This window comes from Lepidochelys kempii, chromosome 21 (genome assembly GCF_965140285.1).
Source record: "Lepidochelys kempii isolate rLepKem1 chromosome 21, rLepKem1.hap1, whole genome shotgun sequence".
Taxonomy (NCBI): Eukaryota; Metazoa; Chordata; order Testudines; family Cheloniidae; genus Lepidochelys; species Lepidochelys kempii.
In genome coordinates this window covers 12,110,750-12,127,764 of record NC_136400.1, presented here as the reverse complement: position 1 = coordinate 12,127,764, position 17,015 = coordinate 12,110,750, and the positions used below count along the sequence as shown (strand labels likewise).

General features: G+C 52.5%; 1 protein-coding gene across 2 annotated transcripts in view; it reads left to right on the top strand.

Moving 5' to 3' along the window:
* TBC1D22B (TBC1 domain family member 22B) overlaps positions 1-17,015 on the top strand; it is a 37,205-nt gene that overhangs the window by 8,419 nt on the left and 11,771 nt on the right. For both annotated transcript variants that reach the window (XM_073320223.2, XM_073320224.2), the window contains exons 4-8: positions 1,726-1,905; positions 2,262-2,332; positions 4,227-4,355; positions 4,901-4,966; positions 7,019-7,133. In XM_073320223.2, the coding sequence (XP_073176324.1) occupies positions 1,726-1,905; positions 2,262-2,332; positions 4,227-4,355; positions 4,901-4,966; positions 7,019-7,133 (561 nt within the window). The remainder of the gene's footprint in view (positions 1-1,725; positions 1,906-2,261; positions 2,333-4,226; positions 4,356-4,900; positions 4,967-7,018; positions 7,134-17,015) is intronic.

The following is a 17,015-nucleotide window of genomic DNA, read 5'->3' as shown; positions in this document are numbered from 1 at the left end:
TGCAGGTGGTCAGACTAGATGATCATGATGGTCCTTTCTGGCCTTAAAGTCTGAGGTCGTCTAAACGTGTCCTTCTGTGCTGCCAGTGGACCTAGAAATGCCGGACGAGATACTCACCATGTGAAAAGGAGACAGCAGATGAGTCCAGCCACTAGGTGGCATCAGAGGCCATGTAATGGCTCCATTTCTATTCAAGCTCTGACTGCTTGGTAGGCTAAAGGAGGCAAGGTGGGGTAAACTTCAAGGTCGGTTTCCCTGGGACTCCCAAGCCCCCTCCCGCTCTGAGTTGTGGTGGAGTGCTGGTCGAGTGGCAGGCAGGCATGCTGCATGCAAAAGGGGGGAAGGAAGGAGAGGACGAACATCAGGAGTGAGAGGAAAGGGTCGATAAGGAGGAAGTGATGGAAGAACGGCTGCAGGGAGCTGGCCTTGTTCCATCCTGGCTGATGGGATTGCAGCCAGGCCCTCCTGGCATCCCCTCTCTGCGCTGTGACTTCCTCAGGCTGGATCAGTGGTTCATGGTATGAAAGTGTGAGAGCCGCTACCGGAAAGCGGGGATGCCTGGCTCTCCAACAGTGGGAGTGTGGATGTGGTACAGGGTGGGGGAAAGCCAGTGAGATGGTCATTGGGAATTATGGGAGACTTAGCAGTTCTGGGGGGGCTGGGCAAACAATATAATTAGTGAAGAGAGAGCTGGACAAATGCGTGAGTGGGATTGTAGGGCTGGGTTGCTAGTGATGGCAGAGTGCTGGGCTTGGCAGCCCTGGGGCCTCCTTTTGGTTTGTCTTATGTTCCCAAAATCTCATGCTTCAGGGCGTCCATCACCTGCAGGGGTCAACGTATTCCGATTATTTTTTTCTTTTGGTCTCCTTCCTGTAAAATACCAGATTTGGCCACAGCTGAAGATGGGGAGGGCCGGGTCTCTGAGGTGGCACTGAACATTGTCTGTCTTAGGTGCTTGGCTGGCTGGTTCTTAATCAAATGTTCAGGGTCTAACTGATCCTGTTGGGGGTTGAGAAGGGACTTTCCAGCAGGTCAGATCGGCAGTGACTGTGGGGGCGTTTTCACCTTCCTCTGCAGCATGTGAGGGCAAGTCACTTGCCAGGATTATCTGGGTATCTCTTGCGTATTCAGTTCCCTGCCATTGCGGGGGCTTCAGGCACTGGTGCACCTCGGTCCCTCCTATTCTCTGCCTGTGGAATATAACAATCCAGTCTCCTGTGGGCTGAGACACTTTGGTCTAGTTTCAGTAGTTAGGTTTAGTGGGGGCGGAGGGGTGGCCTGTGCCATACAGGTGGTCAGACTAGGTGATCTGGTGGGCCCTTTTGGCCTGAAACACTCCGATTCTAAGGGTGGGGATCTCGGCAGGTGCCTGGGTGCACTCAAGAGACCAGATCAAATTCTTTCTCGACCAGTAAACTTTTTTCAAGCATTTTCCAGTGACTAGAGAGCAGCTTGACCCTGGGGGGACTCTCCTTTGTTTGGGGGCTCCTGAGATACTTCCATTCCATCTGAGGATACCAAAGCACTTGTACAAATGTGAGGGAATGAATTCTGAGGGAGGGATTTATCCCCATTATGCAGGTGGGGAAACTGAGGCGTGGATTAGTAGGAGAATGAGGAGTAGAACCTAGATCTCCTGACCCCAGTTCTGTGCTTTAACTGCTACTGCACGCGGCCATCCCCCCCCCCCGCCCCTGCTCACAGCACATCTGAACCCTCTTCCAGAGGATGTCTGCATGCGGAACACCCTGCACAAACAGCAGTCCCTCCCACTCAGACCCATCATTCCACTTGTCGCCCGCATCTCTGACCAGAACGCGTCGGGGGCTCCCCCAATGACAGTGCGGGAGAAAACACGCCTGGAGAAGTTCCGGCAGCTCCTCTCCAGCCACAACACGGACCTGGGTGAGTGCGGGGCTAGGTGGAAAGGTGGGTGGGTCACGAGGGCACTTCTGTGCCAGTCAGATGTGGGCCAGTGTCACTGGGGTGATGGATGGGATTGCTGAGGGCCTCTGGGTCTTTTGGAGGCTGGTTCGGCTGGGCTGGGCTGGTCTCCTGTCGATGTTATCAATGAGCGTGCTTGTTCTGCACTTGTGTCCCAGGCATCAGAGACATGGAGCCTCCCTGGGGGCTCAGCGTATCCGGAGCCTGCAGGAGCAGACTGGGGTTTCCTCTCCTTTTAGGTGTAGCTCTACCTAGCCGGGGACCTCATTCGGGACGTGCCTGGGATCTAATCCATTGACACCACTGTCCATTTGCAGATGAGCTGAGGAAATGCAGCTGGCCTGGCGTGCCCAGAGAGGTCCGGCCTGTGACATGGCGACTCCTGTCGGTGAGTGCCGACCACTGCGGCCCGGGGTTCCTGGGGAAAGGCTGAGCAGCCTCGCATGGAGCTGGGTGCAGCAACACCCGGCACGACACCTTCAAATCTGCCCCGGTGCCACAATCAACGGGCGCATGAGGGTGATGGCAGCCCAGAGGCCCACGGGGGGATGTGTACACACAGAAGGGCGTGCAAATGAACATGCCTTAGGCTTGCTAAACATGAATGCTCCTGTGTGCATTGAACTAGGTCCGATCAGCTCAGTGCATGGCCCCGGGGCAAATCCATGTATGACTATCTAGACATGGGACTGCCCAGTTCCATGGTGGTCCATGACCTTGAGTATGGAGCCGTTCCTTATGTATAAATTGCCCTTTCCTGTGCAGGCCACACTATATGCTACCCAGCAAAGAATCCAAACTCTTCTTTGCAGGACACCTTAAAGGTGTATGGCAGAACGGAACGGAGAGCCCTGCCCTGAGGAGCCTGCGGTCTCACCTGGGCAAATAAGATTCCAGGCGCAGAGCTCCTCCGTGCGGGAGGCTCATTGGAATAAATGGGCTTTAGGGAAGGGGGGTCACTTACCGGCTGGAGAATGGGAGGCTGATCTGACTGTTAGGAGGAGAAAGCTCAAGAACTTGAGGAGGAGACAGAGGCACCTAAGGAGCGAGGGGTCTAGGGTCAGATGACAAGGGGAGAGCCTCAAGGCCTGAACTCCCAGATGGGTGGAGGGCAGGGACCTCAGCAAGGTGATGTGGTCATACTTTGCTCCAGCTCCAGAAACCAGCAGCAGGGTCTGAGAGCGTCACTAGCATGCCACTGAGGTGTACACTGGTGCATGTGAATGCAGACGGTGCGCAGAGCGGTGACCCCACCAACCACATTGAATGGCCTTGGGCCAAGCCTGTAAGAGGAATCTGCAAAGATTTTTTTTTTTTGTTGCCTGTCTCATTTGCTGCTCCTTTGTGATCTAAAATGGCCTAATTTTTCCAGCAGAGAGAGCCTCCCTGCTTGGCGGCTTCCCTCTTTTTAATGGACTCTCTAGCACAGAATAGTTTGTCACACTCAGCACCACAGTACGTGAGCACCTTCCAGCACTTCCTTGAGCTGCACGGCTAACATCTGTCATGCTTAAAAATTCCTCCCCGCAGTCACACAGGTTTTGGAGTCGGGTGGGATGTCTCAATGCTGCCAGTTCTCCAATTCACTGTGGAGTCCTGCAGCAAACCCGGGGAAGTGGAGATCTGATATTCCTGACCTTCAAACCCCACGCTTTCTGAGGTCGCTGATGGGCACCCTGAAATGGGCATGACCGTGCAGTGGGGATCAGCGCAGTCAGTAACAAGCCATGTTAAAATACAATGAAGGCTAGTTTGGCCTCAGTGTTAAAGCCGACGAGTTCTCCCTCAGCGGAGCTCTCATCTTGTGTATGCTACAAGTTCATTTTCTCCGCCTCAGCCCCTTTCCTCACCAAATCTCACAGGCTCTAGCTAACACACAGGTGCTATCCAGCACCTTCATGCACCGCATGATCTGAACGCCCATGTCAGTGTGGTCTTGCCTCCTGCTTGGAGTGGAGCCCTACTTGCCGCTTCGCACACCTGTTCGGTATCTTCCTGTAGCTTTAGAGAGCGCGGTCTTCAGCTATTCGTGTGGAAACAAGCAATCAGATCTCATGCAGCAGGGTGTTGGCAGGTTGCCCTGGGGTCAGGCAGGAAGGATATCAGACATATGCTGGGAGCATTGAAGCTCTGGAGAATTCCCCTCCTCCAACCTTTGCATGCAGGCTGGAAGCGCTTCCTGGACAAACTGCTGCTTGGCAGGATTGCAGGGGACTGACCGTGGTTGGGGCAGGAGGGAGAGGGGAAGGGGACCTACTGTGACAGGCTGCTTTCTGCCGCAGGGCTATCTCCCTGCGAACAAGGAGCGGAGGAAGCTGACCTTGCAGCGCAAGCGGGAGGAGTATTTCGGCTTCATTGAGCAGTATTACGATTCCAGGAATGAAGAGCATCATCAGGACACCTACCGGCAGGTACAGGCCTTGCTGCTGCTGCTCCTCCTCCTCCTTTGGGTTCCTGCACCCAAGGGTGAGGCCCTCCTGCCGGCCAGCCTCCCCCCCCCTTTCTCCTCCTCTCCCCCGCTCCCCCCCAGTATGACGCTTCCTTTCTTCCCCGTTCTGCCTCTTGTGCTTGCCACTGCTCTCTGGCCTGCATAGGATCACAGCAGCTAGAGCTGGGGCAACCCGTACAAGGTGGAGTCCATCTCCCCCAGTGAGGGCAGGGTGTTGTGCCCCATCCTGCCTTGTTAGCGGCTGTATCAGATGCATCAGTGGTTCTCATCGGCTGGATTTGTCGCCCGTGCACCGATTGCTAGCCCTTCTAGCTGCTCCCCCTTCCCCAGAATTGAGCGGTGGGGACTAGAGTTTAGGCACTTCCCTCTGCCTCTAAGCAAGGTCTGTCCCTGTGGGGCGGCTGAGGGATTTGGCCTCTTTCCTCTCCATCAGCGCCTCGAATCGCAGCTCCCTCTCCTCCCCACGAGGTCAGTGTGTCTAACCCGCTCTGCCTCTCTCCTTTTCAGATCCACATCGACATTCCCAGGACAAACCCTCTCATCCCACTCTTCCAGCAGCCGCTAGTCCAGGAGGTGAGGCGGGATGAGTCTCTCTAGCTTCCCTGCAGTGGGGCAGGCCAAGTCCTGCTGGTGACCATGGGCTTCTAGCGGGAGACGCTTCCGTTCCACCCAGGGCACCAGGTCTATCTGGCTTTGGGGCGTGCTCCTAGGGGCACGTATTCTGTGCTGAGAGGGCCATTCCAATGGAGCCCGGTGGAGTTAATCTAGTCATCTGGATTTGGGGACTTGCCTCCACCCAGGGCAGGCCTCCCCCCTTTCTAATATGCAGTTTAGGATCAGCCTTACCACATCTGTTTGGAGGGGGATGTTGGATGTAAATGTAGCCACCCCACCATTCAGACACCAGCACCCCATGGGAAGGGGGATCTTGCACAAGGCTGGGTGTTTCCTCTGGGTAGTACTGGGGGGGTGGGGAGGAGGTGTTGGCATCCCAACCGAGATTGGGACTCCCTTGTGCTTAGTGCTGTACAAGCACACAGTAAATGACGGTGCCTGCCTGAGAGAGTCTACCATGAAAATAGAGAAGACAAAGGGGGGAAGTGATTTGCTGGCAGAGTCTCTTATGTTCCAATCCAGTGCTCTATCCATCTGACTACAAATAGCTGTGCCATACTAACAGCTAGCTGTTCTAGCTGTTGGATGGCACATCCAGTCCCTTTTACCGTGTGGCAAGAGTGTGTTTGGTGTGGGCTCTTCTTTTGAAGGAACAAAACCACGACTGGGCTCTGTCATGCTTTGAAAGAAACTTAGGGGCCTGGCTCAGGTTAGCCTGGGATTCCAGAATAAGGGTGTGCTGGTGGAGGGTTATAGCAGTAATACTATATTGGTACAGTTCTGCGGGTAAGTGTCCCAGCGTAGACCAGTCCTAACGTGCCCTATGACTTTATTGGGGAAGTTCCTTTAGCCTTTAAACTTTTTGGAGACCTATTTTAAAGATTTGCTCTAGGGACTCTGGCCAGGAGCTCCAATTATGAAGGGCACAGATTGATATAGTTGGCTAAAGGTAACTCAGAGTTGGTCAAAAATCTGAAGTGCTCTTTGAAACCAGCCCAAGGCCATCGTGCCAGAGTAGGCTACATTAAAGCCTGGCCATCAAAGTTGGATGTGCAAGCCTTTCCCTGGTGGGAGCAGGCATGAGAATCCCAGCCTCTGTTGTATGAGACACCCAAGATTTAGCGGGGTTGCTAGGAGGTACAAGCAGCTTGATCAGATTGAACGGAACTGATCTGCACTTAGGGCAGAGTTCTTGGTCTGCCAGTTTCCTGAGAGGACTCACTAGTGTATGTTGTAGGAGGAACTCAAGGACTTAGGAAGAGCTCTGCCAGGGCACCGGGAACCTGACATCTCTCTCCCCACTAGAGACTCAGATCACAGGCTATTGACATACTAGAAGAGGGCATGGGATTCTGGAGCCTAGGCACAGGGATACTTGGGAAGAAGCCTGTATGGAGTCAGTCACAGCATGCTCTGTAACTCTCCAGGAAATCAGAAAAGCCCTTGGGTGCCCGACTTGTAGAACTACTTTGGGGGCCATAACAAGGATGTGCTACTGCAGTAAAGAGACACCCTAGCCTGGCTTCTAACTTGGATGCTCCACAGCCGGGAACTGGCTTAGCTGGGAGCTAACAGTGGTCAGGCTTGTGTGAGGCAAATGTCTTGGGTAACTCACTCTGGCAATTTTTAGCAGTCAGACAGCTCTGGTAATACCGTGAAAACTCTACCTGGCCTTTGGAAGGGCCTGACACCACATCTAGGGCTGCATCTGGATCTTAGAAACTCAGGCTCTGTGTTCACTCACCAAGGAAACCTAATGCTGAGGTTTGGGGAGGTATGGGCTGGGCTGAGAGTGGGAGCTGTGCTTCATATACACCCCAGGGAGTCCTGGTTCTTTAGCTTGCTTACTTTTTTATCCTATCAGCGTTGCTGCTAGGAATGGCTCTGCCAAACCATGATCTCCCCCACTGACCCCTTGCCCTGCCCCATCTGTCTATTATGCATGCTTCTCTGCCTCTCCTCTGGGCCTGGCTAACACAGATGTCTGGCTTTCCTCCTTGCTTTTCCTAGATCTTTGAAAGAATCCTGTTTATCTGGGCCATCCGACACCCAGCCAGTGGCTACGTCCAAGGGATTAATGACCTGGTCACTCCATTCTTTGTCGTGTTCCTCTCCGAACATGTTGGTAAGTGACATCTGACGCTCAGAACGTGCAATTGCCTTTGAGATGGTGCTGCTGCAGTGGTTCTGAATTGTTAGGCTCAGACAAGCTAATCCTGCTGGAGAGGATCTCTTTGCTATTCAGCTGCTGCACAAAGCTGGAGCTGCACCTTAACCTTCCTGCCACTTTTCTCCTCCTTTTGGATTGGCTTTAGCCACCTAGTGTACAGGGCTCGGCAGAGGCGAAAGTGCCGAGTGTGTATTTACATTTGAATGCGCTTAATCCGGCTGTAGTTTTCCACACAGTGAAGCCTTTTATTCGTTTTGAGGCTTTGCTCAAACCCATAACTGCATTTTTCTTGCTCTTCTGGCTGGAATTCCCAAGCTGGCACGCACTCAGCGCCCGAGCACATGAGCTATAAAGGGACCCTGTTTAAATTGAAAAATTAAAATAAGATTGGTGCTCTGTGTTACTTATGCAGCCACAGCTGATTCAACCGGAGAGCTTCTAAAACATGAATTGACTTCTCCCACTTCTGCTCTTCTGGTTTTATGTTCGTTTTTTGTGGTTTTTTTGGTGGGGGTTTTTTAAGTTTTCACCTTGTTAGCTGGTCAGTTTCACTACTGTGTCTGGTCTGCACTTGAAATGCCAGTTCTCTAGTCTCTGCTGTCTTGTTTGGGTTCACTGCATTGCAGGAGAATGTTTAAAGTCAAACTGCTCCTTGCCCCACAAAAGCTTTTGTGGCCGCTTTTTAAACATAGGGGTTTAGAAAACCTTATTAGAAACGGGATGGCTAGTCTGTCATGAGGTTAAGCGTATCTTCAAACTCCCATGAAGGGCCTGATACAAAGTACCCTGAAGTCAATGGAAAGACTCCCTCTGACTTCGCTGGGCTTTGGATCAGTCCCTGCAAGCCTACACTGAGTTGACAGTGTTTGATTCCAAGGGCCTGATCCTGTGAGGGGCTGAGTCCTTTCAACTTGCATTCAGTGGGAGCTGAGGGTGCTCAGCATCTAGCAGGATTGTGCTCTGCGTAATGATTTGGGGAAACAATGGCACAAAACCTAAAGGGGCTTGCTGTTTTTTGCCCTAGTGAATTTCCTTTAAGTATCCACAAAAGGAACAAACTTGTGTCCTGGAAGCGACTAAGAGCAGGCCCCTGGCTAGTCTGTAACTGAGTGCTCTCTAGGCGTTAATATACTGACACCATGGTGCATGATGGCCCCAAGTCCCCGCTGTGGCTCATCATTCTGGTCTGATCGGCTGGGTTAGAGGCAGAGCTGTGCGGCAGAGTGAATTACCTGGCTGAGTGCAGGACTAGTCTAAAACTTCTGGTACACTGTGTCCATCGCCAGTGGGTAATGGGGCTGGTCTCTTGCGGTTGAAAATGCCATAGGGCCACACAGTATGGAGTCTGTGCTGTAACAGACATGCTAGTCTGAATGTCTGTTTCACACAGTGACAGGCCCTGACTGGGTTTCACTCCTGTTAGCCCTTAAGCTCAAAGCCTTCTCCCTGAACAGCTCCCTCCTGATAGAAGCTGCTCCTGAAACATGAGAGAGAGGAAAATTTTCGGCTTGAGAGATTAGCCCTTTCACCGAGTTGGTTCCAGGAGCACAGCTGCTTAACGCTTCAGTCTTTCACCTCTGGAGACCTGGGTTCAAATCTAGTTTGGATCACAAGTGAAATGACCTCTAGTCTCTTAAGGAGATAGTGGTCTGACTCTGTGGCAAGCTTTTGCTCAACAAAGGCCTGGGGAAGGATGAGTGGCTTGCGCTGCATGTCTCCAGAGATCGACTGGCCTAGAGAGGTGGGAGAACCCTGCACGGTGTCTGGCTACACTGGACTGGTGCTACATAGTGCTACTTAGCCCCAAGTTCACCTACTTACTGCTCACTTGGTGGTGTGGAGCCGGGGTTGTTCCTAGGGCAGCAGCCCTTGCTGGCAGGTACAAGAGCAGGTGATTCCTGGAAAGGTTTGTGCTGGAGGTTCTCTTGCTCTGTCAGTCATTCACCCCTGTGATCCCAAGGATCAGGAAGGGCTGGGGTAGTACCTGGGCTTTTGCAACAGGAGTGAATGAAGAGACTCCACTCTGAGCATTCAGCTTTGCATAGCTTGTAACGTGGAGAGACTTATGCCTGTTATACTAAGGTCCCCTGGGTGGATTTTCATTGTAAGGAGACATACCCCTCTGGGGCAACTCTTCCTTGTGCCCTGTGGCTTGCGCTCTTTAAAGGCGCGTCTCACAGGGTATTGTCCCCAGGAAGTACATGCTTTCGCTCTCTGGGATACGTGCAGCACAGACCCAAAGAGCCACCCCCACAGCAGGGTGGCCCTGCTGCGCTCCTACACCCTCTGAGTATATTGCATGTACCTGCAGCGTTGTGTCATGCCTGTGGATAGCATCTGAATCAGAGTGGTAGCGGAGGGGACCTGGCCGGGGTAGTTACTGGAAGATGGTGCTCGACCATCAGAGCAGTAACCTCTCATACTCCCCACTTGCTTTCACACCTCTGCAGACATCTGGAGGGGGGGGTGTTCTTTGCAAGTGGATGAGCCAGCAATGGACAGTCTCCTCTAGTGGTGAATCTGGCAGGTGGCTTGAAAGGAAAAGGATTGAGGTAGTCTGTGTTCATTTTGATGGAGTAAATGGTCCCCAGAGCCCTATTGTAAGGAATGCGATTGCTAACTTCTGAGGACTACAGCCATGGGAAGGAGGCAACTAGACGATCTAGTCCTTTGACAGTCCCCAACCATTGCAAGATTGTCTCTTCATAGTTAAGCTTGGCAGAATTCGATTAAGTTTGGTGGATAATATCAATGTTCATTTTAAGCATTTTTTTCAATTTATTTTAAATGTTCCCAGTTGTGGGGAAACTTTGGGGTTGGGAGGTCAGGCAGTGGAGAGGGAATTAGACAATAATGACCATAGATACTGAGATCCAAACAGTTTAATGCTTTATAACCATTAAAACACAAATGTCAACATCACAGATCAAAATATACGAAGGAAATGGCCTTAAATCAAACTCTACTAAATTCTCAGCTGCATTTTCCCATCTGTAAACTTTGATTATCGCTGAGAAGATTTTTCATTGGTTTAGATGTGTAAGATGAAATTGACAGATTATTTACTGATAAAAAGCTCATCTTCCAAACCTGTTTGTCCAAGCTGGTGTTCCGTTATGGTGCTCTCATCACTTACCCTAGGGCCTGTACCTCAGCCGAACAGATCCCCTTGGGAAGAGCTTTCTCTTTCACTTCATCCCATTATTCCTACCCACCATGGACCATCTGAAACCCCCCATTCAGCTCCTTTTCCTACTCAGACAACTGCCTGCCCCACCACATCCCTTGTGTGGCTGGCTCTTAGAAGTCGCTCGGTATGTGCAGCCTAAAAGAACCGCTTTTTCTCCTCGCATCATAGTCTACTGCAAGTTCATGTAGTTGGCTGCTCACTACCCTCTCCAGATCTCTGACTTGCATGCTTTCCAAACGCCTCCCTCCCCTGACAGCAGAGCCTGCAGCCAGCTGAGTCAGCAGGACCAAAGCAGCTCCCAGGGTGCTGTCGGGAAATAACTGTTCAGCACAAGTCCAAGCTGACAGCAGAGCCTTTTACTGTTAGACTTACTAGTTTCTCCTTTAGCATCTGCCCCCCCCAGTGATAGATGAGCCCAGCTTGGAAGGTCACTGGGACTCCTTAACCTTCCTCATGCCTGGGCAGGTATTGTATTCCAAGCCAACACAGCAGTGGCTTTCATACAGGTCAGTTACAACCTCTCCTCTTAACTGATCGGCTGGTCAATACATGTCTCCGGCTGATCAGCTTCTCGGTCGCAATCAGTAAAAGGGCCAGGCCAAGAGTTAAAACAAGCAGCAGCCAGAACCATCTCTCCAAGAAGCTTGTCTGGGTTCACTCCAACTAGTAGGAAGGAGTGGGAGGGGAGGTCCTGGGAGAAGCCGTGCATGGAAGTTATGGTTACGTGACATCATAAAAGACACAGGGAGGGCACTGTCTACTCCCTCAATGGCTTCAGTATCAAAAGTGCTCCGTTCACAAGCTTAAAGCCAGCAGCTTCCCTCCTCTGAGGCTGTCACTAGCAGTAAACGCTCTGCAGTCATAACTTGGCTCACTTCATTAGCCACGGGTGAGGCAGGGTGGTCTAGTGGTTAGAACAGGGAGTCAGGAGACCCAATTCCCTGTGTGACCTTCGCTGGTCACTCACTGCGGGGTTTTCCTCCCATCTATGAAATAGGGACCTCCCGCAGAAACACGTCTTGGGCGAAAGGCTCTGTCAGCGTGCAGTGGGAGGGGTCTGCTGCCAGGTTTGACACTTGTCCAGCCGTGGTATGAACAGATCAGGGAGTAAGATGCTGTTTTGACAAGGCACTAGCCAATAGCTACCCTCAAAGTTTTTTACATGTGATCAAAAGAAACCCCTCCACAAGGGGCTCGGGCCTTCTTAGCCCGGGGTTGTTTCGAAAGCTAGAAATGCCATGTCCTGGGTGGGGGTCCCAGTTCTGTAACACCCAGCACTGCCTGTGGAATGAGCAGCTGCTGAATGTGGGAGACTCTGGGGGCGAAGCAGTCATGACTGGTAGTGGAATCTGGAGCCTGGCCTCTCTTGATGGCTGGTTCTCCTCCAGGCCAGGCTGGGAATGACCTCAGTTTCTGCTCTCTTCTGGCTGTCACCTTACTAACAGGAGCTGCTGGGTCTCGGTCCAGTTCCCAGCCAACAGGGACTGTTAACCTCCCTCCCATGGGCTCTTCTGGCAGTAGGGAGGCTAATGCTTGGATTGGCCGGAGATGGAACTCCGCTCCCTTCCAGCAGCCATCAAGCTTGCTCCAGGGTGATACGTGCTGACACAGTGCTGTGGCGGATGCTACTGCTGTCTCTGTGGTACAGGACTTGGGTCTCCTTGGACTGTAGCTCTGGTCCCTTTCATTGGTGCTTAAAGGAAATAGAAGGGAGGGGGGGTTGGGTTTTCTCATGGTGTAGTCACTCGACGCACTGTCTGCTGAGAGGTATATTTGGCTGCAGTGCTCCGGCCACGTGTGCCTGTCCTGGGTGATGGCCTCTCAGGTCAATCAAGGGCAGGTTAGTCTTTTACTTCCTGCCTGGGGAGCTTCTTGGGGTCAGTTCCCCGATGCCATTTCCTGCTGCCTGTTTCCTTCCCAGTGAGGTGGTGTTGGGTTGGAGAACAGCCCTGTCTCTGCATTTGCTTTCTGCTGAAGGTCGTCTTGTCTCCCTTGCCCCGCTCCCCCCCTTGCTCACAGCTTTGAGATCTTTAGTAGGTGGGTTGCAGCTGAGTCCCTCAGTCCCATCCTTGCCTCCACAGCAGTGAGTCGGTTTGTGTGTTCCCAAGATGTTCTGTATCAGCCTGCTGCACCAAACGCAGCTGCCTCAGCGAGCTGGCAGAGCCCTCGGACGCCTTGGGCCTCCGCCAGCAACAGATCTATCTCTGGAGCGACTGCTGCTCCCATCCGATCAATGGCTGCAGCTGAAGAGTGCTGAGCGCTGCTTGTTTCAGCTGGTGCCTTGAGACAGACACGCTTGTGGGAGGCATCAAGGCTGCAGAAGCAGCAGCAGCTGTGCCTGCTGTCTTGTGTCCTGCAGGTGGGGCAGGCGTGTGAGGCTGAGTGGTCAATCAGGAGATGCAAGCTGGCCTTCGAGTACTGTGTGCAGATGGCTCATTCCAGCGCAGGTGGCTGCACGTGGCCCAGGAAGGAGGCAAGGATATGGTACATGTAATTCCCAGGAATCACTGCTGCTCATCTTGTGCTCGTCAAGCTCCTCTCTGAGCACTTTACACACTGTGCCCTGGCCTCCCTGCAGCCACCTCTGGGTGAAATGCAGCCTCAGTTTACCAGCCCATAGCAAACCGAGCTGAGTTAGGGCAGGCAGGGGAGAGTTCAGGGGGTCAGGGGCATTGGGGTTGAATGTGCCAGTTCTTACAGAGAACGTCATGGGCTGCTTAACAACCCAAGCACTGTGCTTACCCCACGACGACCTCCTAGGGAAGGAAGATTTCTGCAGCCGCCAGGGTTGCCTTTCTTTCAGAGAAGCAGCAGGGTAGGGTAATGGCAGCAATGGGACTAGGGATGCATACGGCTCCTTTAAATCCGAAGAAGGTTGTAAAGGTGACTCTCTCTCCTTGTTGGCTGGAGCTGGTATTGGCCAGGGCACTGTACCAGCACTGCTTACCGTTCCCACTAGTTTCTGTTGTTAGGTTGATGTTTATATTTTAATAACTGTAAGTTTCTAGCTTCTGGCAGTTGCTAAAGGAACCTGTCAGTTCTGTGTATTGTTTTGTTTGTTTTCCAAGTCTTCAAATAAGAACAATCCCTCTAGACTGCCCCTGTACATCCCAGTTAGTGTTAACTCTGAAGCCTACTGATGGTAATCAGGACACTACCTATTTCACAGCAACTAATAGAGAACTATCCAGCTACTGTGAGTGGTGCTTGTACAGAGTCCTGAGTGGCCCCTGGACCTGACTGTCAGTGGTGGCATTAGACTCAACTAGCCAAATGCTAGACATAGCAGTATGCATGTTTCAGGCTGGGCCCTTTTTATCCTACACTTGCCAAGCCAGGAGTCTGCCTTTGACCAAGCCACTAGAAAAGTCATTCTACCATCATTGTACACACATCCAATCCCTAGCAGAGCTGTGCACCGAGGAACAGGTGTAAATATCCAGCAAGCCCCTGCACCCGGCCCATAATACAGAGACAGCAACCTACCCCACAGTTGGGATGCCGTGATTAGAATTGGAATATCCATCCCTTAGTGGGAACGGAGATGGGTCAAAGTTCACAGGAAGGTGCTGGGGCTGGTGGTCTGGAATTCCGGGGTTCGTCAGTTTCATCAGCTACCCAACCAGATCCCCTACTGCAGCCCCTGGGTGGGGCAGTTTGATGCCACTGCCAGGAGCGTTATTTTCCCCAGCGGGATGCCTGGCACAGCAGGGAGCTGGGCATGCTCCGAACACTACGCCAGGCACCCTGTGCTGCAGCGACAGCCCCAGCCACGCTAGAACCTCCTGCACCCCAGAGCCGCGTGGCTGCCGCTCCGCTGTTGGCTCCTTTTCAGTTTCGGTCAGAGCCAGGTTCTTTATGCGGGACCTTTTTAATGATCCCGCGGAACCGCTGTTTGTGCTGATGGTTTATCAAAGCTTCTGTTTGCCAGGACAGTTGGCTCGTGCCTCCCTTCTGATTGTGCCACTTGCCTCCGAACCAGTCAGCGGGGATCTGTGCTGTGAGTGGCAGTTCTGAAGGATGGAGCGGGACGTGTGCCGCAGGCTCTCTTCCTTTACCAGCATTGCCCCAAGCTTGGTACGGCACAGCCAGGCATGGTGCAAGCTTCCCCAGCCCACTTGCGTTTACTGTCCTGGCTTTCCAGGGCTCCTGGCCTTGGAGGTTTCTTGCCCTGCAGGGGGAAGTCCATTGAATAATACTGAGTTCCTGGGCAGAGATACCGTCTCCCTGCAAGACCAACATGGATATGTGAACTGCGCCCTCAGTCTTGTGCCTTAATTTGCCCCTCCCATTCTGATCTGTGATCCACCACTTCTCCCCTTTTGTCCTTTGTACGCTAACCTTCCTCCTTCATTTTGATGTTCTTACCTGTCCTTGGTCTGAGCTGAACTGGAAGCACCCCAGGGCAGAGACTTGGTTTCTGTTTTTTTTGGTCTGCAAAGCATCAGACGCTCCCAGGGTACTGTAGAAATAAAAATACAAACGTACAGAGAGCTCACGGCTGAGTCAGTGAGCTGCAGCCACCTCTGGGGGGGGGGGGGGGGAAAGTAGCAGGTGTTGGTGCACAGCAACTCTGCCCGAGTTTAGCTTGGGACAAGAAGCAGAGTGCTGTACCCGACTGAAATTGAAGGTGGCAGAATCCAGCTGGGCGCTCCAATTGTGAGCAGTGCCATGAGATGTTCCGTGGCCATTGCTGGTCAGGACTGGGTTGGAACCTGGCATCTGAAAGATGGTGTCTTTCAGCAGCCTGATGTTCCCTCCCCTAGTTTCAAGGTGAACCAACTGCCAGTGTGCCAGAATTAGGAGCATCACTTCCACAGCATGTAGGTGTGTGGTGGAGGTCTCCCTCTGGATGTGTAATCATCTGCTCTGGACCGATGTGGGGGAGTCATGAAGGAAAGATGCTAAGTTTTAAAATACTAACACAATCCTTTGGGTCTCTGAACCACTGGAGAAGGGGAAGGGAGAAGACACATTAAAACAATCCCCGTGCTTATGAAAACTATCCAGAGCCAGAGAACCTGCTTCCTACTAATCCTGTTGTTAGATGATAAGCAGAAATTAACAAAGGATTAAATACGAGTCTGTCAGTTATAAACCTCAGCTTTGGGGTTGGTTCCAGGCCAAACCGCCCCAGGTAGAGACATGAGCCATGGTGGCTGCTGGGTGAACCTGAAACTAACTTCTTAAGCTAGTTAGGGGTCAGGATCCCCTAGGGTGAGTCACTGACAGCTTTTTTAGCACAAGCGAAGCACCGAGGAAGGGGACAGAACAACCCCCCTTCCCAAAGCTGGGCTGGGCTAAGTGGGGCACAGGCAGTTCTTTCATTTGAATTTTCATTTCCCCTCTTCTTGCATTGATTCCTAAGCAGCAGTAAATAAAGAATTTCAGGGCCAGGGTGGGTTTGAGAAATGAATTTGCTCATCTTCTTGTTGTTAATTAGCATTACAGTAGCCTCTGGTGGCTGCATTGGGCTAGATACAGAACAGATGCAGGCAGCCTCTGCCCTAAAGAGCTTACAATCTAACTAGATAAGACTGAGTGAGTGGAGAAACTGAGGCACAGAAAGGCACAGCAACTTGCCCAGACCCAGCAATGGGACTCAGGTCTCCTGATGCTGTCTGGTGCCCTATCCACTAGGTCACACTGCCCTTCTCCCAATGCCCTGACTTCAAGGACCAGGTGCTGGGTGAGAGTCCCGATGTGCTCTTGCCTTGTGTAGTGCAGTCTCTGGATTGTGCCTGGAGCAGCACTGCCTTGTGTGTAAGGCAGCGTTGTCTCACTGTGCTGCTCACAACTTCTCGTCACGCACTGATCTGGGTTTGAAACTCTCCTCCCGCCCCTTTCCAGTGGCTCACGGACCTGTTAAAAGTGATGAACTGCCTTTCACGCTCTGCATACCCTTCAAGGACTGAACCCACAGCGGCGTTTGCCTGCTGTGATCCTAATTAGCTGGATTCGGAAAAACTAGTCTGTGAAAATCTTGAGTCCACCCATGCGCCCCCCCCCAATGCCCAGAAGAGAATCTTCCATGCTGCCCCTCTAATGCACAAGGCTGGTTGCAGGTACTGGAGCTCTCCTTTCACGTTTTGCACGGGGAGGGGCAGAGGGAAGGGGTGCTTTTGGAGCTGCACGGCAGAGGGAAGGGGTGCTTTTGGAGCTGCACAGCAGAGGCGCCGCTGTCAGTTCATCAGAGCTAATTGCTCCGAGCCAGATTTAACTTTCAGACCTTTGCGGGCCTGGTCACGAGCCTCCCCAAAAATCCCCTAGCTGTGCTGACCAAGCGTCTGTCAGAGACTCCAGCAGCCGCCTCTCAGTGCCTCGCTGCCATTCCCTGTCCGCTGGCGTTGTCGTGCTTAGGGCCCCGCTGCTCTCTCCATTCCCTTGCTGCTGCGAGGCCAGTGGGCTTCCCGTGCAATCTGCCCTGCTGTGGTGGAGGGCTGTCACAGGCGATTGGAAGGGGAGATGTGAAAGGGAAAGGTGAATCCGGTTCCTCCACTAACTGGAAATGGGCATCAGTGATTTAAGCTCTCAGCCCGCACCCAATTCACTGCACGTCTCTAGGACTTTCCCTCTGAGGAGCCCATTAGACAGGAAGGGTGGGAGAATGCAGTGCCCTTTCAGTTTCAAGGGGAGTTGGGCACCTA